We start from the raw sequence: 21,017 nt of genomic DNA, 5'->3' as shown, positions 1-21,017 counted from the left end.
CATTGCTATTTAAATGTAACATTTCCTGACCACAGTTTCTCAAGGCGCTTTTAATCCAGTGTTCCCGATAGCCATGTCTTGTTCTTACAACAACTGGTTTCATCCCTTTACCACTTTTTTGACGCCAGCATTTTCTGTGCTGATGCGTTTAGTAAATTCTGAATTCCCTGTGGATTTATCCTAATGCCAACATTTTGCATGTAGTATTGTGGTCGATAAGTTATAGCTGGATTTCCGGGTGTCCTATAGGCTAAACAGTAATTTTTTTTTTTTCCTCTTGTGTACCAATTGCAGGAAATGGAAAAATCTCTGGATCCAAAGGCTGCTAAACCGCGTTCTAGAAATGCGGCCGTGGAGAGGAGGCTCCGACGCGCACAGGACCGATCCCGCACTCAGCCTGTCACTACAGAAGAAGTGGTGATCGCTGCGACGTAAGTGCTGGCAGGGTCCTAGTGCAGGGGTTAGGCTCTTTTCCCAGTTTCAGCTTTGAGGGGGGAGAATTAAGTTCTTGTAGCTTAGGGACCCGGGCACTTCACAGCACGTCTGCCAAAATGATGGATTCTGAGCGAGATGCACTGAGTTTCCAGCGGGAATAAAGACCTGAATCATTTGCGCTGTTCTGTAGTGGAGGCTTTTCCAAGAAAACATAGGTCATTATTTCATCCTTCCAGCACCAAATAAAGTACGTGCTGCGGATTCTGAAACTTGAGTCGGTGATACTTTAGCTACATAGTAATTACCTAGAAGGTGACGTGAAGCTGCAGTTATCTGGTTTTCTTCTTACAATGAGATATTTCAGTGATTATAAAAATTACATTTCTTGGTATTTTATAGTTTCACATTTTTATAGTTAACGAACAAACGCTGACGGCTTATCCACAGTGCACAGTCAGGAACTTTTGCACCCATTGCTCCTGATCCCTGCTGAGTTAAGTCCTTAAAGGGAATCTGTCCCCAGGTTTTTGCTACCCCAACTAAGAACATCATGATGTAGGCACAGAGACCCTGATTCCAACGATGTGTCACTTAATGGGCTGCTTGCTGCAGTTTTTATAAAAATCCTTTTTTTTTTTTCCTGCTGCAGTTCTCTGAATGCTGATCACCTTTATAGCCCCGCCCACTTCACTGATTGGCAGCCTATGCATAGTGAACAGAGAAATCAGCCAGTGTTGGGGGTGTGGTTGAACCACCTGACAGTAGGTTTATTGATGATCTCCAAATGTGTTTTTATAAAACCTACAGCAAACAGCCCAATAAGTGACACATTACTGGAATCGGGGTCACGGTCTCTACACCTGGTGACTGTTTCCTTTTAATACCACATTAGAAGCCTGCAGGATATTAAATGACACATGGTAAATGGGGGATTTTATTTTTTACATTGGGCACCAGAAGTTTTAGGTGATCTTCAGTTCAGTGAAGACAGTTGTTTTAAGGACCTACCTGACAGATCAAGGGCAAACCCTGCAATCTGTCCCCTCTGTTGATCTTTGACTGTGGCATGATTAATGGAAGAAACGTCCGGGAACTGAGGTTCCTTCAATTCCGGGTGTAAAGCAGAAGGTTACCAACCACGAAAAATAAAGAGCATTTGGTAACCTACTGTTATGAGAGATGAAGACTGAGGAAGCCATTAACCGCCTTCAGTCAGCATGTTTGTAGCAGGGTTAATGACAGCACCAATAAATGTATCTTTCTACCTTATTTATTTGGTCTCCCATGACAGCACCACCAGCAATATAAGGGTGCTGTCATGGGCTCCGAAAAACACCGCTACCGGTAAGTAGCTAAGCATTTCTTGAAAATATGTAGTTTGGTCTTGTAGCCACCAACCTAACACTTGCAATGCCCTTTGCAACTGTGTTTTTTTTTTTTTTTTTTTTTTTTTTTCTCTGCAGCCACAATATGTGGCTTTTATATCATATCTCTAAGAAATATTGAAGAAATTGTCCAAGATTAGAAAAGGGGTTCTAATGGCGCCACTCCTGCCCTTAGGCTGTGCCTGGTATTGCAACAGAGCCGTGTTCCCTTCAATGAGGATGTAATAATGCTCACAGCCCATAGACCAGGGTGGCACAGTTGTTCTTATTACTAGACGGATGAGCTTTTTTATATTTCTACACAGTTCCTCTGCGTAGTTTTGAGTATGTTATTCCCCTGCTGTGATCTTCATACATCTTTACAGTGTTCCCTCGTTTGTTGGCAGCACCAGCTATTAATATTACTTGCTCTATTATTTTCACTTTTTTTTTGTTTTTTTGTTTTTTTAACCTTTTTCTTTACCTTTTCTCCTTCTTGGCTCATTTTGCTGTTTTTTTTTTTTTTTTTTTTTTTGCAATGTTAAAGCAAGCCTAGCCCTGCCGCACACACAGTGACTACCCACACCGTAACCCCAAGAGTCCCTAGCCCCACTGTAACTAAGAGTTGTGTGCATCGTATCAGGTACTAGAGGGGATGTGTCTCGCATGCCAAACAGAGAGACGGTCAAATGTGGCAGATGCCAAATTAATTATTAACCTCAGTTTTAACACCATCTGTTGCTGTTACACTGACACCATGACGGTCTGTATGGAGTGGATGCATGACTTCTAACCTTCCCAACAGGTGCGTTTTCTAAAACTACTACAAATATATTTTTAAGACTACCGTTTTTTTTAAATTACGTCATAACCGCTCTCGGAAATATTAAACTAGCACAAAAAATGTATATACCATGACTCTCTCTTTTTTTATTTTTATTTTTTTTCTCTGTATTAAAGTGCAGGTGTAGTCAGAAAACACCCACTGTTTAAGGTTTTTAGTTTCCATGTATATATTTTTTCATTTCACAACAAAACTAATTAATCTTGCAATTTTCACTCTAGCCTTTGGGGCTTTTTTAGCCTCTTCCTTCCTGTCCTTTCGGGAATGGTTTTCAGCAGACTCTTTATCATCACAGACAGGATAACAATGACAAGCAGCACCTCTGTACCCAGCTGATAAGACAGAATGCACCAATCGCAGCTGATCCTGTTCTCCCTCCCTTTATAATGAAATTTTGCACACGCTCATTAAACACTTCAGTAGAAAAGCTAGGGGGGGGGGGCTGGGTCTTTTCATTGCTGCTTATGTTCATATGAATTTCTTGAAGTGGGAAGTACAAGTAGCCCCAGTGTGTATTTAAAAAAAAAAAATTACTGCTTATTAAAATTTTCAACCGTAGTTAAGATACTAACGCACTACTTTTGTTTACAGCTCGTTGCCTTGGAGAACGACCACCATGGCTAAGCAGTAGAATATACACAGTGCTTACAAGCTCTTATCTAATGAGCTTGTAAACAGAGTTTTGAAGCCGGCGTTATTACTGGAGCACCTTGTTACTACTTAATTATGCCCAGCTTCAGCATAACTCTTCAAAGCTGAAGAACAGAGGTGGTCGGTGTCTTAGGCAATGAGCTATGATCAAAAGTGTGTTAATATCGCATCATCTGCTGCAAATTTTAAGAACTATTACATTGCAAAAGTGCTTCTTTTTCCAATATCTAACCCACAAGATCGGTCTATGAAGATTGGAATAACCCTTCAAGTTTGATGCAAGTGACCAATGGGGTTTTAAGACATCCTGTAATAGAGAGATATCTGGGTTTTTGGGATTTGAACACTTGGACACGCAATGCAAAAATAAACCATGTGGAAGACATTATGGGTCCTGCTAATCGCCTGCTCGTGTCAGAACATGTACATACCTGTGGCATTATTAGAGTTCTATGTGATTGGTTCAGCATGTTTGGTGTCTCTGTGCATGGGGTTTTATGATGGTGGCATGCAGTGGTGTGTGTATGTATATTATTTATGTTTCCTCCTCTTCTCTCCCTTGGCTCTAAATTGTAGTTTACAGGCATCTGCACATCACAAAGCCGCGTCCAAAGCAGAAACGGAAATTGTTAAGGAAACGAGAGCAGAGCCTAGTAGCCCCGAGGAACCCGATTCCTCATCTCTGTCGTTGGCGGAAAAGATGGCTTTATTTAATAAACTCTCCCAACCGGTCACAAAAGAGAAGGCGACTCGAAGCCGGATGGATATCAAACAGCGGAGGATGAACGCACGCTATCAGACCCAGCCGGTTACTCTGGTGGAAGTCGAGCAGGTATCATCCATTATAAACTCAGTTGGTTCATATATATATATATATATATATATATATATATATATATATATATATATATATATATATATATATATATATATATATATATATAGTAATATATAGACTAGAATGTACATAGAATGTACAAACTTATCCTAAAAATTGCATGAATATATCGAATCTTTTCTGTTTTTACAAAATTCCCATCATGTGAGGTGGCTGGCTCCATATAATGCTGCATAAAGGTTATGGCCCCATAAGATGCTCCATAGATATATATGCCCCATATGCTGCTGGTGCGATAAAAAAAAGACATACTCGCCTCTCTTCACTGAGGGCCAGGTGCCGGTGTCCTGAGCAGGCGGGGTGCTGGTGTCGCCGCTGGCTCAGGCACCCGTCACCTGTCCCCATTCCACTGCCATGCACCGCTCTGTCTTCCGGCTCTCTGCAGTGACTGTTCAGGCAGAGGGCGCGCATTAACCACGTCATTGCGCCCTCTGACCTGAATGTCACAGCCAGAGGACGTGGAAGACAGCGGCGCGCGAGGGTGGAACAGGGACAGGTGAATATCGCATGGCTCCCCCCGTCATACTCACCCAGTCCTGGCACATCTCTGGAGGGGGTGAGTATGATGTGACAGCTGTGCTCCCCTGCCAACCCCCTGGGACAATTACTCGAGTATAAGCCGAGAGGGATACTTTCAGCTTAAAAAAAAAATGGGCTGAAAATCTCGGCTTATACTCGGGTATATACGGTAGGTTCCTAAATAAAACGTTTTGGCTTGGTTTGTAAACTTTTATGATTTTGTCTTACCTTCAAGAATTGCCCAATTTCACACCCTGATGCCTGGCCTCAAAAATGTACTTTTCAGGCAGCTTAGTGGTCTACTAGCCAGGTTTGCCAACTTGACTTTTTATATATTTTTTTTCTGGACAGCATATCTAGATATAATCACACTGACACTATTTTTTTACGGACACATTGGAAAACCATAATAAATCATTATGACTATAGGTGATGCGTGTCTGTAGCTCATAACTCTGAAAACATCTGCGATCACTTTAACCTGCTAGATCATGTGACCAGACCTGTCAGTCGGCCTCCACCATACACGAGAAAGCTGTTTTTCGATTGGAGGAGTCAGATGAACAGGTCTGGTCACATGACCCTCCAGTAGTAGCCACTCTAAGAACAGGAGCTGTGCAGTCAGGGAGGCAGCACTAACGAGCAGGAGGAGAACCTGTAATTAATTTTGAAACTCTTACTAATATAGATATATCTAGATTTCTATCGTCAAAATATATTTAAGGAAAAAAAGCTAAGTGGGCAACCCCTTTAAACATGACTATAAACCCGGACACCTATCTATCCATTGGCTGACATGTGTTTTTGGTTTGTCTCTGCAGTTCAAGAATGGAGGTGAAAAGATTGCCCCATTATCTCAAACTGTGGTAACATCTGTGGCGACTTTGACGTCTCGCTCGTCTCCCGTCGTCTATCCCGGGGACAAAAATGTCACAAAGTCATCTAATTATGACGAGAGAATATCAAGTGTCTCCAGCGCTTCCACTCTGCTTCACACTTCAATGGAGACAGGAAACACCCCAGAGAGGAGCCTGCTGCTGTCAGAATCGTGGAGCTCGCCGGCTGCCGATAAAGGCAAGGAATTGAGGAAGCCCATGTTTGAGGAGACCAGAGCGTCTGTGGCAGAAGATAGCAGCGGCCTGAGAAAATCTAGTTTTCTTCAGAAGGAAGTCGCTGCTCATCCTGCTCTGGATATTACAAGGGAGGAGGAACCCGCCAGGGAGCAGAAGATGCTCGGGCATGTTATCTCAAGTAAGAGCACGGCGGAATTATTCAGCCCGCCGCCAGTGTTACAGCCCTCCGCACAGAGAGATCTGTCAGTAGGAGAAAGCGCCCCGCAGGTACAGGTGGAGGACATGAACGACGAGAGAAGGACTCTGCAGTCAGAAGGGACCACGTGGAGCATGAAGAGTGCTCTGGGTAAGGGATGGCTTTACTGCTAAATTTATACTTTATGTTCTCCGGAATTTTCAAAATACTATTAAACCCAGCCCAGCTTCCATGCAGCCACCGTGGGCCGAGAAGCTGAGATACGGCGTGGTGCTTGCAGGGTTCTCTTTGTAGAGATGGTTGCAGAATTGACATAATGCGCTCGTATTTACAAAGAGAAAATTAATATATTATGATTGTATGATATATTTTATATATTAGTCTGGGTAAGTGGGTACAAATATCACATTTAGCTCTATACTGTTAGTGCATTTTTAGAATCAAGCCGCATCAATTTGACAGCAGCGTCCTCGTATATATGGCTGACTTTAGAGGCGTATATAAATGGGAAAAATCTACATTACGCGAACAAACTTCCAGATGATGGGGGTGGTTTTTACTGTTTAAGTTCTGCAACCTGCCGTGACTAATGTTTTGCCCGCTCTGTCACCGATTTACATTCCTAGGACAAGTAGTTTCTATTTGGAGGAGATTCTCCATATGGGTCACTTCTAGAAAAGTTAACCTGTTAAGCTTCCCTTCCTTTTTGTGCAGATCCTTTTATGTAATTTTAAGTACTACGTGATTTCTATGTATGCACTAGTTAAAATGCTTAGTGTGAATAAGCTCGGTTTATACCGTGTTTTTTTTTTTTTTTTTTTTTAAGCCCATACAAGGTAAACATTAAATGTATTTATTGGTCAGTGTTTTCAATGTTTGACTCTTTGTAGTGTACTCCTTTTTTACTTTATCTTGCTTACTGTTCTCCCAAACTCCATGCTGTAAGGGCCATTTTATCTGCTTCCTTCATTCACTTAGAGCAGCTGTTTTGAACGGCAGATCTATGAAGTATCTGTACACCAGTGTCCGATTCTCTGCTCCCTTCCTTCATGGTCAGTCAGGGGGGCAAAGAAGTGTGGTTCTGTTCCGGCTTATAATAAGGGATTTGGAGTGGGTCCCCCCACCCCTCTGATGCCTTTTGAGAGGATATAGACAGCTTGTCTTCAGGAGTCAATCCCTTTAAAGAGGATCAGTCCCATTCCATAAATATGTATTTTTTTTTGTACTTTGTGTAAAAGCCACCTTTGTTCTGACTCTGGGGATGTTTTTGTTTCTGCTCATCTCTTCACCTGAGATTTGGAGTCTGTAAGCCAAACCTCTGACTCTGACTCCTCAATTTCCATAACTCCGACTCCACCAAAATGGCCTCCGACTCCACAGCCCTGCCTCTTTATACTTCTAGACTTCTGGGTGTTATCTTCTTGAGGGCCACTCCCATTTGGCTAAAAAGATAAGATTTACATTCAGTAAAGTGGGAGCGCCATATATCCAGAAAGGAGAGGCACAGGAACAAAAGAAAAACATCAACAGATTCTGTAGAACAGAGATAAAGCTAAACCTCTTTATGGCAACTGACTAGTCGTCTTTCAGATCACAGCTATGAGTAAATGGTAAGGAGCCTTTCTGTCCTCAGCCGTGTATGGGAGCTGTCCAGAATTCCCCCTATTGTCATCATCGCTGTCGTTACCGCTGTCGTTAATCTCTCATTTTATATCCTGGACTTTGATCCTGATGCAGAGCGCGCCGGCGTTATTACATCCGTGCAGCTCATTGTCCTGGAGGCTTTGCATTGTTCTAGCCTCTGGGAAACACCTTAAAATTAAGAAGTTTGAGAATTACATTTAGATTTCCAAAGAATTGTCGATGGATTTGTTTACAAGTGAATTTCACTTTTTGTCCTTTGTGCTTTGAGTTTGTCGACTTCCCATAATTCATTATATGTACATCAGATAAAACTGTTACTTGTAAGATCCAGGATTAGTCGTGTACCGAGCTGTAAGGTTCAGGAATGAAGAGGAAAGGGCTGTAGATTTGCCTTTACAAACGGACATGTTCAAAACCAATACAAGGACCGGTTCAGATTTCCTAAACAGAAGCTAGTTACGGTTTTACACTTGCTCGGAAGTCTATGGGTGCTAGACAGCTCCAAATAAGAAAAGTAGTAATACTTGCCCAATCCCTCCCGGTCTCGCGCTGACTCTTCCATGCTACCGGCAGACTGTAGAAGTGACGCACCAACGTGTCATGTCTGCAGACCGGCTGGGACCAGGGATGCATCGTCATTAGAGTGGCGGGGGATCTGCTGTACCCATGTATCCCTCCAGTTTTATATGGCGGTTTTATTTGTTTTTTTGTTTTTTACACTTTGCATTCCATGTGGTGTCTTATTGGAGTTAGTATCTTCACACCACATGTGTGAGAAAAGATCCGCAGGCTGCCGTTGTCGTCTGTGCAGTACTATTCCACAATGTTGATTTTGACTTACCGGTGCAGCAATGTTTTCAGCAGTGACTAAAGTGTCACGTTGCAGTCACTGATCGGTATGTGGAAGGATGAATTAGTAATAGACGATGTACAAGGCAATGAGGGTAATTGTGACCTCAGGCCACTGGATTTTAAAGATCGGGGTCAGAACAAGTCACTTGTCTCCTTCGTGCTTTGATTGTTTTGCACCCCCTGGTGGCAAACGCACTAAGATGCCTTCGGATTGTGGTTGTCAAACTTTGCCATAGATTGGAAAATTCATGGTTAAGACTGATGCTTAAAGGTTTATAGTAAGGTGGGATTTCCAGAGGCTTCACTATATCTGATCCTTTATTGATTTTCTATCCTACATGCATTACACATAATACTATTTTATCACACCACTTATATATATGGTAATACACACATCAAGATCTATAGCAGGCGTGGGTAAACTTTGGGGTTTTTTTTTCTCTGCCAAAAGTCTTAGGATATTTATACCATTATTCAGGGGCCACATAAAATTATCAACTTAAATTACCTCGGTCAAATATTTAATTAACTTGCAGCAGTAAGGGGTACTTCACACTAAGCAAGATCGCTAGCGAGATCGCTGATGAGTCACCGATTTTGTGACGTGCCAGCGATCTCGCCGTTTGTGGCACGCATCAGCGAACGCCCCCCCACCAGGTATCACTGATCGTGCAGGAGTGTCCTGGGCCATTGTTTGATCGTTGGTCTCCCTCTGGCCAGCGCGCATCGCTGCGTGTGGCAGCGGGAGACCAACGATCAGTGAGCTCCCAGCGCTGTAAGCAGACGCTTAGTTACCCGCTCGCGCTGGGAGCTGGTATCCAAGGTAACCAGCGGGTAACTAAGTGCCACGTGCTTAGTTACCCTTTGTTTACCTTGGATACCAGCGTCCACGCTTGTCCTGATCGCTGGTTAGTCTGCCTGTTTGACAGCTCACCCGCGATCATGTAGCGACGCACGAGCGATCCTGATCAGGTCGTATCGTTGTCGGGATCGCTGGTGCGTCGTTTAGTGTAACGGTACCCTAAGTCGTACCAAACACAGATGTACATTACTGTAGATCTCATCACAGACAGAAATTCATCATTGCTCACGTTACATTTATAGAACTCAAGCAGTGGGAGATCTGCAGTATGTATAATAGGCGACAACGAGCGTGCTGCATACGTTACATAGACACAGACTGCTTTATGTAAATCACATAGGGTACACCGAATCCCCCGGTCGCCCGTCTGCCAAAGCCAAAATGGGAAAGAAAAAGGATGTATCGGCTGCTGAGAAGCAACAAATTGTGGAGTATTTAGGTCAAGGCATGACTACAATCCCCCACGCCTGTCCCCAGGTCGCCCGTCTGGGGGGGGCGAGAATCCCCCACGCCTGTCCCCAGGTCGCCCGTCTGGGGAAGGGGGCGAGAATCCCCCACGCCTGTCCCCAGGTCGCCCGTCTGGGGAAGGGGGCGAGAATCCCCCACGCCTGTCCCCAGGTCGCCCGTCTGGGGGGGGGGGAGAATCCCCCATGCCTGTCCCCAGGTCGCCCGTCTGGGGGGGGGGGGCGAGAATCCCCCTGGTCGCCCGTCTGGGGGGGGGGGGCGAGAATCCCCCTGGTCGCCCGTCTGGGGGGGGGCGGGCGAGAATCCCCCCGGTCGCCCGTCGGGGGGGGGGGGGGCGGGTGCCAGTGACACCATTGTGACTTGTCTCCTCACGCTTCATTCTCTGTACACAGCTGGTTAATGACATCCTATGCTCTATAACAATGTGGCCGTCCTGCCCTGGTGTCCTGAGGGAAAGGTTATGGAAGGTGCCACCTCCAGTGACTCACTTGCTTCTCATTCAGAAGCCTTCTCCTTCCTCTGGAGTGTTCGCAGCCCTCAGCATTATGTATTTGTGCTGCTGGAATGCATATGCCGGGGCGAGGCGTGCACAGGACCTCAGACGTGCAAACAAGAGGATGGATGGCATGAAGTCCTCCGATGTGACAGCGGGGAGGATCGCAGCGGTGATACATTTGTATTTCAGGTCTAGAATTGATATTTTTTTTAGGGAACACGTGTAACCAAGGGAATGAGCTCAGCTGGGCAGATTACAGTGGTGGAGAGAGGCTGGAATAGGAGGGGGGGAGAGGTGTACAAGTAGGAGTCTGCGAGCCGTGTGACTGCTCACTAATGCTGGGCTTTTCTTCACAATAAGCAGAGATTGTTGAGCCGGCCTCTGAACCTCTTGGCACCGCCGCAGAATCACAAGCAGTTTCTCACACTTTGCCTGCGGGATTCGTCAGACCACAGGCATCAGAGCTAGAAGAGAGCAAGACCCCGGAGAGGACAGCGGAGATCTCCCCAGACGCCAACACCAATTCAGAGGAAGATCTTGACATCTCCGGCAAAGGCATGTCCATCCGAGACAGGTAAGTGTTCTATCAAATGCAAAAAAGCAGTGTTTAGTTTAAGACAATACATTAGAATCCTTGATGATCTGGAGAATAGCAGGGAGTGGGTAAATATAATTATTACATATATGATATGATAGATCCTCTCTGGTCTGTTAATAAATGTTATAAATATTGAATTAGGAGGCAAATTCTAGAGGCAATGAAGGCTTTTATAGATGGCGGAGGAAATGTTACTGGTCATTGATTATCAGAATGAGTGGATAAGAGCGGATACTCTACAGTAGACTGCATTGTATTCTGCTGTCAGGGCTCTTTCCTGACCGAGCCGGGGGACTGGGACTCATATTCTAGTCTGAATCATATGTTTCTCATTACACTTAGTCCCTTGGATCGTGCACTCTATAAAAGCGAGGCTTCCAGGCGCTGCTATTATATCTTGTGACGCAACGTTCTTATCTTCCTTGACAGCCCCTGGGGACACAATGAGTTTGTCTCTTTTTATAGAACTTTTCAGGGTCCGAGCCACTAATCTGTTAACATGTAAGTAGTCTCTGGACTCGGCAGATGACTGTATTTCACCCTCCATCTCAGATGTCCGGCTAAGTGGAACATGGTGTATAAAAACGTTCTGTGTTTTCTACTGTTGTGTCTAATTGTTGACCATCATTATGTCTCATTGGATAATTTATTAAATGGGGGAAACAAATGGGTGTTGAATCTTAACATCTTTGTGTACATCGTTGGCCAGAATGGGGGTCTTGTGTCTTACTAGCTGCCGTGCTCGGCCATCTCCATCAGTGGTGTAGACTTTGAGCGGCGGGGTGCGTACACCCCTCTTTAATTCCCCCCGGCTGATGTCTTCCTACTAGATGAAAGGGGCAACATGTCATCCCCCTCTGTTCTGGAGATCGATGGGGGTACTACAGGTGAGACCCACGCTAATCTAACCGTTATCACGTATCTAGGAATCTGTGGGTATAACCGATAGTACCCCCGCTGATCTCCAGAAGTGGGTTGCCTTTTTTTTCCCCTCCAGCAGCAAGATCACAGCTTTACGGGAGATTAAAAGCATTATTCTTGCACCCACCATGACACTGGCAAAGATGGTCAAGCACGTAAGCTGGGGGAGGGGATAACCATGGACCCCCATTCTGGGCGGAGATATACACCGATCTAACACATATCTCCTGCTATCCAATAAATGGGTGATATTTTCATTAAAATGGAATACTCCAAAGATAAAAATTGTTTTATATCTGTGTATAGCTTTAGTAATTGAATGAAAGCATCACCACAAATGCTAATCTAGAGGTACAGCACTTGTGCAGACTGTGTAAATGTGTCCTATATCAGGAGTGCAGGGCGATCTGTTTTCTGTAACTTCCGTCGTCAGTGCTGATCAGTGTTTGGGTCCTCAATGCCCTCCCATACGTAAGAACTTTGGGGGCCCTCTGCTCTGCTGCCCATAGCACAAGCAGGGCCAGTCTTGAAGTATGAGTGATGGCGCTACAATAGGCTCACTTTGTTTAAAGTCTGTTGCATTGCATAAAACCAAATACTAAGGGGGGGTGGAGGATGTCTAGACAATTGCTTTTGCAGAGTAGCATATCCTTTACTGTTAGTTATTGTCCGAAAACCTTAATGACCTGTTCTTTCGGGTCTCTGTGGACAGTATGACTTGTTAAGAATGTCTCCCAAACAATGTGGCATATTATTCCTTCTTAGGCTGGCTCTGTTGAAGAAGAGCGGGGAGGAAGACTGGAAGAACAGGCTTAACAAAAAACAGGACTACAGCAAAGCGACTGTCATAGAGCGCAGCTCGCGCACCCAGCTGCAAGAAATTGAGCAGTCGCTGAAAAAGAAGGTAAAGAGAACCATGTTGGGAGTAAACTGTTCGCCTCATCCCCAGCACGATGACATCTAACAGTCCTGCTTGCCACTAGCTAATTGCTACTATAGAGCTGAGACAGGATTCACATAGTACTTAACTCTGACCACAAGGTTTCCAAACCCAATCATAAGTAGCTCCTGGGAGCTGAGCTCTGCACCCGCGTGGTTAATGCACGTGATCTTTTTATATGTGTTGTTTTAAAAGTTTCTTGGAAATTCTAAATGGCTTTGAAGGTAATAAAATGGTTGTTACGACCATCTGCACTGTCGCCTACTGCTTTGTGGCCTCTATACTGGTTGGTTAACAGTTTATATTGTTTTTAAAAGTTTACCGAACTTAGAGGCACTTGACAGATTCCCCTTCCACCCCATATGTGTGCTTTTTTTATTTTTAATTTTCTTCCCAGATAGGGTTTGCATATACAGTGGGGGAAATAAGTATTTGATCCCTTGCTGATTTTGTAAGTTTGCCCACTGACAAATACATGAACAGTCTCATTTTAAGGGTAGGTTAATTTTAACAATGAGAGATAGAATATCAAAAATAAAATCCAGAAAATCACATTTGTATAAATTATGTAAATGTATTTGCATTTTGCAGTGAGATAAGTATTTGCTCCCTCTGGCAACAAGACTTAGTAGTTTGTGGCAAAACCCTTGTTGGCAAGCACAGCAGTCAGACGTTTTCTGCAGTTAACGAGATTTGTGCACGTCAGGAGGAATTTTGGTCCACTCCTCTTTGCAGATCATCTCTAAATCATTAAGATTTTGAGGCTGTCACTTGGCAACTTAATGTGCTTCTTTTTGAGCCACACCTTTGTTGCCTTGGCTGTATGTTTTGGGTCATTGTCTTGCTGGAAGACCCAGCCATGACCCATTTTTAATCTCCTAGCAGAGGGAAGGAGGTTGTCACTCGGGATTTTTACGGTACATGGCTCCATCCATTCTCCCATTGATACAGTTAAGTTGTCCTGTGCCCTTAGCAGAGAAACACCACCAAAACCTAATGTTTCCACCTCCATGCTTGACAGTGGGGACTGTGTTCTTTGGGTCATAGGCAGCATTTCTCTTCCTTCAAAAACAGGTAGTTGAGTTAATGCCAAAGAGCTCAAATTCTGTCTCATCTGTCCACAGCACCTTGTCCGAATCACTCACCCAATCATCCAGGTGTTTATTGGCAAACTTCAGACGGGACCTGCACATGTGCCTTCTTGAGTAGGGGAACTTTGTGGGCACTGCAGGATTTTAAACCTTTTATGGTGTAATGTGTTACCAATGGTTTTCTTGGTGACCCCTGTGTAGTTTTAGGCTGATCTCTCACCTTCCTCATGATCAAGGATACCCCACGAGGTGAGATTTTGCATGGTGCCCGAGATCTGTCGATTGACAGTCATCTTGTTGTTCTTCCATTTTCTTACTGTTGCACCCACAGTTTTCTCCGTCTCACCCAGCGTCTTACTTATGGTTTTGTAGCCCATTCCAGCTTTTCTACAGGAAGATCTTGTCCCTGACGTCCTTAGAAAGCTCTTTGGTCTTGCCCATGTTGTAAAGGTTAGAGTCTGACTGACTGAGTCTGTGGACAGAAGCCTTTTATAAAGGTGACTATGTAAGACAGCTGTCTTTAGTGCAGGTAACGAGTTGATTAGGAGCGTCTAACTGGTCTGTAGGAGACAGAACTCTTAAGTATTTGATCCCCTACCAACCATTATTTCTCACTGCAAATGCAAATAAATTTATATTTGTACAATGTGATTTTCTCAATTTTATTTTTAATATTCTCTCTCATTGTTAAAATTAACTTGCCCTTAAAACTATAGACTGTTCATGTCCTTTGTCAGTGGGCAAATGTACAGAAACAGGGATCAAATACTTATTTCGCCCACTGTACGTCTATTTTTGGTCATGCTTGTTTCGGAGAAGCTGACAAATTGCGGTTTATTGAAACAGGATTGTTTTTCTGCATCAAGGACAATGTGAATTAGGAGTCTTTTGCCTAGTTATTGTGGAGGGAGGGAACCAAACTGGCCACTCAGATTTTCCCCTGTCCAATGGACTACTGCTGTGGAAGCGGTTTGGCTGCAGGGTCGGGCGACTGGTGGTTGGTTCGTCTTCCCTTCTGATCTGGGAGTGACTATTGGAGTAGCAGTGCTTGAGTGATATTTGGGTGGTAAGATTAACTTTTTTTTTTTCCTCTAAGGATGTTTTCCATTCTGTTCTGTAACAGAATGGAAAACCCCTTTAACTGGTGGGCCGTTCTTTTAGAATAAACAGGGTCTCCAACTGCCCATGTGCCGACTCCTATCTGCTTCTTGTGCATCTGGTTGCTGCTCCTTTCCACAATAAATGTCCCAGTAGACGGGACAGGTACTACGTAATATATATGTCACTCATGCACGCCATCTGCTGATGCAATAATTGGTCCTGGTTTTGTGCACCAGTCCTCCCGGCAGGTAATGTCGCCGGCGCTGATCACCTGATGTGGAACTGAGCAGCACTGAAGTGACCATTCATGAAGCCTAAAGAGATCATCTAAAAATTTGATGCACAATGAACCAATGATACGAGAACATGTAAACAGTTAAAAGAGAGAATGTTATTGAATAATTCATAAAATAATACAACATGTATGATAAATGGGTAATAGATAGCACCACATAGTAACAAATGGAGAGTAAACAGTTATAATTATCAAACTCCGTAGATTTGAAAATTATAATATCTAATACAAAAAAATACAATCTCCATTAAGCACAAAGCTATAACAAGAAACAGCCAAGGATGCAGAGTATGATAGTAATTTACCCCTATAAGATGCCACCTACTGTATTTACTCTCCATTTGTTACTATGTGGTGCCATCTATTGGCTATATGCCATGCATGCTTTATTTGATTAGTCAGTAAAATTCTATTCTTAAAGGGGATATATTTTGCAATTTTCCCCCCCAAAAAATGTACCTTACAGAAATTATCATAGTAAAATCAATTATTTTCTGTGTATAGAGTTAAGGAAAAAAAATCATAAATTTCCTAGCCGCCCCCCCCCCCCTTCTTAAAGCCCAGCTCTGGGGTTTATTTCATCCCTGGAGTGGTACCATTAATCCAAGTTCCCTGAGCTTAGTTTTATACTCTCCAGCCACCGTAACGTCTGATTGACCTTAAGTCAGACTTAATGGTCACAAGCTCATGGTGTAAGTCTGAGAGCCGCCTTCTTGGAAAAAAAAATGGAAAGAGGCGCAATGAGTGTACCTGTGTTAAAATTGGCTTCCCTAACTAAATAAACAGGGTGCTCACCTTGGGGGGTTGTCACCCTTGCACAACTCCGGTGTAAACGTTAGTGGTGGATGGGGAACGTCTCCTCTCACCTAGGGAGGGCACTGCACGTGGCTGTCAGCAAACTCCGCTCTCCTGTTCGGTCCGTCTCTCACCGGCTTCCGGACGTGATCTTGTAGCCGGCCCCAGCCGTAGGTACAATACCAAAGATCCTGGAGTTTTTAAATGTCGCCCAGCAACCGCAAGTCCTCTCACACACAACTGCCCTCCAAGCTGCTCCTGCCGCTAATCCTCAGAGGAAATTTAGTAAAGTGCTGCAGAAAAAGCGGTCTATAGGAGTGCTAAAGGAGAGGCAAAGACCAATAAAAAAGTTTAAAACTCAGCTTTTAATCTTCCTCCAATACCCACAAGAGAGCCTTCTTCTGGCCTTGTTCTGCCTCTCATACACTTACATTGAGAAGTGACTTCCGGGGATCGTCCAGCAAGCACTAGAGCATTGCAGCACACTGTGTTCTCGTTCTCCTATCTCCTGTATGCACCTGTAAGACTACTGGCTACAGCAGGAGCCTCTCCCCTCTGCTCTACCTGCTGTAGGATAAAAGATTACGAAGTAGCTGGTCAGGCAGCCACCAGCCAAAGATCAAATTCATCTGAAGGAGATTAAAAGGTGTGTTCTTCTGGGTTTATTTTGTCCCATCAATACACTGTTAACGAATGAAGATAATAGGTCAACTAACAGTGATCAGGACTAGTGATGAGCGAGTATACTCGTTGCTCGGATGGTCTCCAAGCATTTCGGCATGCTCGGAGATTTAGTTTTCATCGCCTCAGCTACATGAATTGCTACTGCTAGACAGCTTGAATACAATTGAGGAATGCCTGTTTGTTAGGGAATTCCCACATGTACAAGTCGCAAATCATTCAGCTGAGACGATGAAAAATAAATCTCCAAGCACGCCAACATACTCGGAGGACACCCGAGCATGCTCGGGGAGACCCAAGCAACAATGCTATTCGCCCATCACTAATCAGGACAGAATAATTGCTACTAGAATCATTAATCATTACGTCCTCTGCTGAGTATCGCATTATCGGCAGCACTTTTTCATGCTTACATGGGGTAATGTGCTGCTCATAACAGCGAATTATTTTTTTTTTTTGCGGTCATAAATGATCTAATCCTACAACAGAGTATCACTCATTTGTCATGTGATTACCGGCATGCTTATATATACCAGCAGATAATTGGGAACAAGTGTACCTATGAATCTGGTTCGTAATTTATTTTTTGGTGTAAATGCACTTTCCTCTCTGCAGGATTACTGAAAAGGCTGACTGTTAGGGTACCGTTACACATAATGATGTCCCAGTGATCCCACCAACGATCCGACGTGGATGGGATCGCTGGGACATTGTTAGCTGATCGCTGGTGAGCTGTCACATAGACAGCCCCTCCAGCGATCAGGACCAGCGAGCACGCTGGTTACCAATGTAAACATTGGGTTTCTAAGGGCCGTGGGGCCCTTAGAAACCCGATGTTTACCCTAGATACCAGCGTGCACTGCAGACAGGGCGGGAGGTGGAGGCAGAGCGGCGCACAGACCGGAGTAGCTCTGCTATCTGCTACTCCGGTCTGACAGACTGGAGTAGCAGATAGCAGAGCTACTCCGGTCTGTGCGCTGCTCTGCCTCGACCTCCCGCCCTGCCTGCAGTGCACGCTGGTATCTAGGGTAAACATCGGGTTTCTAAGGGCCCCACGGCCCTTAGAAACCCAATGTTTACATTGGTAACCAGCGTGCAGCGTCGCTCATCGCTGGCTCTCGCTGCCACACGCAGTGATGCGCGCTGGCCAGCGGGAGACCAGCGATGAAAAAACGGGCCAGGACGATCCAGCACAATCAGCGATACCCCGCGGGGGGGGCCGATCGCTGCTGGATGTCACACACAGCGATCTCGCTGGAGAGATCCTTGATGTGTCACAAAATCAGCGATCTCGCCAGCGAGATCGCTGTGTAACGGGCCCTTTAGTCCTGGAGGATGTCTATATGGTTTTAATTTAAATATTAATTTCTTAGTGTTCCTTTAAGACGTATTTCAGACTGGAGAATAACGTAATCAGGTCTCTCACTGAAAGTGTAATTACATTTCTCTAGGGAAAAAGAAGGAAAAATACATAACGTTTTGTAAAATTTACCTTCTCTCCCATGATGAGATCCAATCTCTTATTGGTGCTAACTATGCGGCTCGTTAACAGTGTTTTTATACTTGTTGATTTGTTAAGATGACCATAATCTCATTGTGCACATCAGCCATTCCTGAGACAGTGCTTGTGTGTACCATTTATTAAGAAGGCTTTTTTTTTATCAGTCAACGGGGAAGACTTGCCAAAACGTGTTAGTGGAATACTTGCACAAAACCACAATCTCCCCGAATCTTCCTTTCCACATATCCTGATTTATACATTGGTGTTGTCTCCATATGATTTTATCCTTTACTGCCAATGTCAAAGGCCACAGAACATATTCGATTTTCTCTATCCTCCCTTCCCTGTGGGACTAACGTAGAGGGAAATGGCTAGCAGAAAATTTTAGTTGAGCATATCCTGTATTAGGCTAGTTTCACATTAGCGTTTTTTTGCGCAGCGCATCGTGCGCATAAAAAATGCAAAGAAAAACGCAAAACAAACGCGCGTTTTTTTAACATCATGCGCACGCTGATGCGTCAAAAAAACGCAGCGTTGCTTGCGTTTTGCATGCGTTTGCGTTTTTTTATGCACATGCGTTTTTAGGTGTGACATTTTTTCCATTGTCTAGAGAACATTCTAGACTTGTTTCACTCAGAAACGCATGCGCAAAAAAACGCAACCGTGCGCAAGACCATGCGCACGCATGCGTTCCCATAGACTTCAATGTGTTGTTTTTGCGCATTCCGTGCGCAAGCGTGCGCATGCGTTTTTTTGCCGAGACAGGGCGCACCAAAAAATCCAACATGTTGCGTCTGGCGCGCCTGGCGCAAAAGACAAAAAACGCATGCGCACGAAAACGCAAGTGTGCGCAAGACCTTGCGCGCGTCATGTTAAACATAGGTGCGCAGTGCGCATGCGCACGGGTGCGCACGATGCGCAGCGCACAAAAGCGCAAATGTGAAACCAGCCTAAGATGTGTGTATAATTTAAGACGTTTAGAATTCGTTTTAATTTTTTTTTTAAGCCAATTCCTCTTATAGCAAAACTATATTAATTACCGTAGTTATTGCCGCCTTGTGTGCCATTAGGAAGTTTCACGAGGACAATTGGCTATGAAAAGTATTGGGTACCGCAATGGGTGAATTGAACACCACTGAATTAAAAACAGTCATGGTTTCTTCTAGAGGTTGACGTGATTAAAGTAGTAGTCAGGCTGTAAAGTTATAAAAAAAAAAAAAAGGTCCAAAACTCATGTAAAAATCTTTTTAAGAGCCAGAACAGCCTTTATAATTTGGTCTGGAGTGTATGTGGGTATGAAGGTGGTATTTCCAATCCTTTAAGTGGAGAATATTAAATTAGATGCAGTCAGCTAGTTCACATATGGAATATCATATGCACATTGGTCTAATAGGGGGTTGATCTTTTAAGTCATCAGTATGTTTAAAAATGTACCTTTCCTTCCTTATGACAGATTCCTGCTCACTTAACATCAAAGGGTCTTTGGAGGTCCAGTAATGGGTCCCAGGTGCACCCACCAAAAGCGGTATACCTAGGAAGATGAACTGTGTGAAGAAATGGCCCTATAGTGTATCCACTTCAGTACCATTCCCACAGCTGATAGCCATGTGTGGTATACAGTTCTCATAGAGCTTTCCATCACTTATGGGAGATGAAAGCAGATGAATTACATGTGTTCTTGAAATGGAGAACTGAAGGAAAGTCATTCTTGTCTTCTGTTAGTCGCTTAGTGAATAGAGTAAGGAATTTTTTTTTTGTTTGCTCTTGGAGCAAAATCTATCTTGACTTCTGTTATTTTCATAATATAGCATAATCTTAAGCACAATTTGAACAAAGGCCAAGATGTGAACGAGTCCTCCATTTGACATATACGTTAGGAGACTTTCCCAATGTAAAGTATTGTCTTCAAAATATGCTGCTACACTGATACACAGGTCACCATTAACATTCTGTTATAAAAAATAAGATATGCAGATTCCCATAGGAATTTCTACCCAGATCCCTCTACACTGAATGCCATGCATTTCTCTGCAACAAAAATAGTGATATAAACGCCGGATAACTGGGGGCAAATGGTGATGCATTTAGGTGCCAGTAACGGTAACAAACTTCATGTGAACTCGTATTTATAGAATAGCAGTATAGACGGTCTGTGGCCTGCACAAAGCAAAAATTACAATTTGCTGACTGAGGTTTGTGATATTTTATAGCATGGACAAGTTTTTAGTAACGGCGAATAAGTACCTTAAATTTTGTTTTATACTCACCTGTCTCTTCTGGTTCCTCATTACTCTATCCTTTTCAGAATTGTTAATGACCACCTAAGCAAGTGGAAGGTTTTTTGCCCTTTTCTGGTGCAGTTGCATCATTAAGACACTGAACACAGTTGTGTCCACCTGTATGGAGTCAGAGTTGGTGTTGGGTGCAGGGGTTAGTTGCATCTGTGCCCTGGAATCTAGGGGTGAGTTAAGTTATTTTAGTAGACCAATGCTACTAAAGATTAGTGATGGTTATTGACCCTGTTTGGAGATTCTGCATTGGGGCCCACAGCTACAAATTATGACATTAGTGCGTTGCTTTGTCATAGTTTTCATTTGAATGGTTTCTCTTTTATCAGTAATTTGGAGGAGAACTGTGATGTGACGGGACCATTTTCTGATGTTGTTAAAACTTTCTTTTTGTAGAAAACACATTTGCAGGAAGTAATGAGGAGCAGGGTGGGAATCTGAGAGAACCAACCACTCCCTGTTGCTTCCTGTCATCAGTAGGTCCTTCTCGGAAAGATCTTTTGGAGT

General features: G+C 43.9%; 1 protein-coding gene across 9 annotated transcripts in view; it reads left to right on the top strand.

Annotated features, from left to right (window-relative positions):
• SVIL (supervillin) overlaps positions 1-21,017 on the top strand; it is a 239,617-nt gene that overhangs the window by 162,435 nt on the left and 56,165 nt on the right. For 7 of the 9 annotated variants that reach the window (XM_073581705.1, XM_073581710.1, XM_073581709.1 and 4 more), the window contains 5 exons: positions 295-431; positions 3,871-4,126; positions 5,533-6,130; positions 10,660-10,873; positions 12,584-12,722. In XM_073581705.1, the coding sequence (XP_073437806.1) occupies positions 295-431; positions 3,871-4,126; positions 5,533-6,130; positions 10,660-10,873; positions 12,584-12,722 (1,344 nt within the window). The remainder of the gene's footprint in view (positions 1-294; positions 432-3,870; positions 4,127-5,532; positions 6,131-10,659; positions 10,874-12,583; positions 12,723-21,017) is intronic. The other 2 variants (XM_073581707.1, XM_073581702.1) reach the window with 1 other exon arrangement.

This window comes from Dendrobates tinctorius, unplaced genomic scaffold (assembly GCF_039654945.1).
Source record: "Dendrobates tinctorius isolate UK_male_01 unplaced genomic scaffold, ASM3965494v1 ptg000070l, whole genome shotgun sequence".
NCBI classification, from domain to species: domain Eukaryota; kingdom Metazoa; phylum Chordata; class Amphibia; order Anura; family Dendrobatidae; genus Dendrobates; species Dendrobates tinctorius.
Note: the sequence above shows the minus strand (reverse complement) of the source record. Positions and strands in the feature narration are given on the sequence as shown.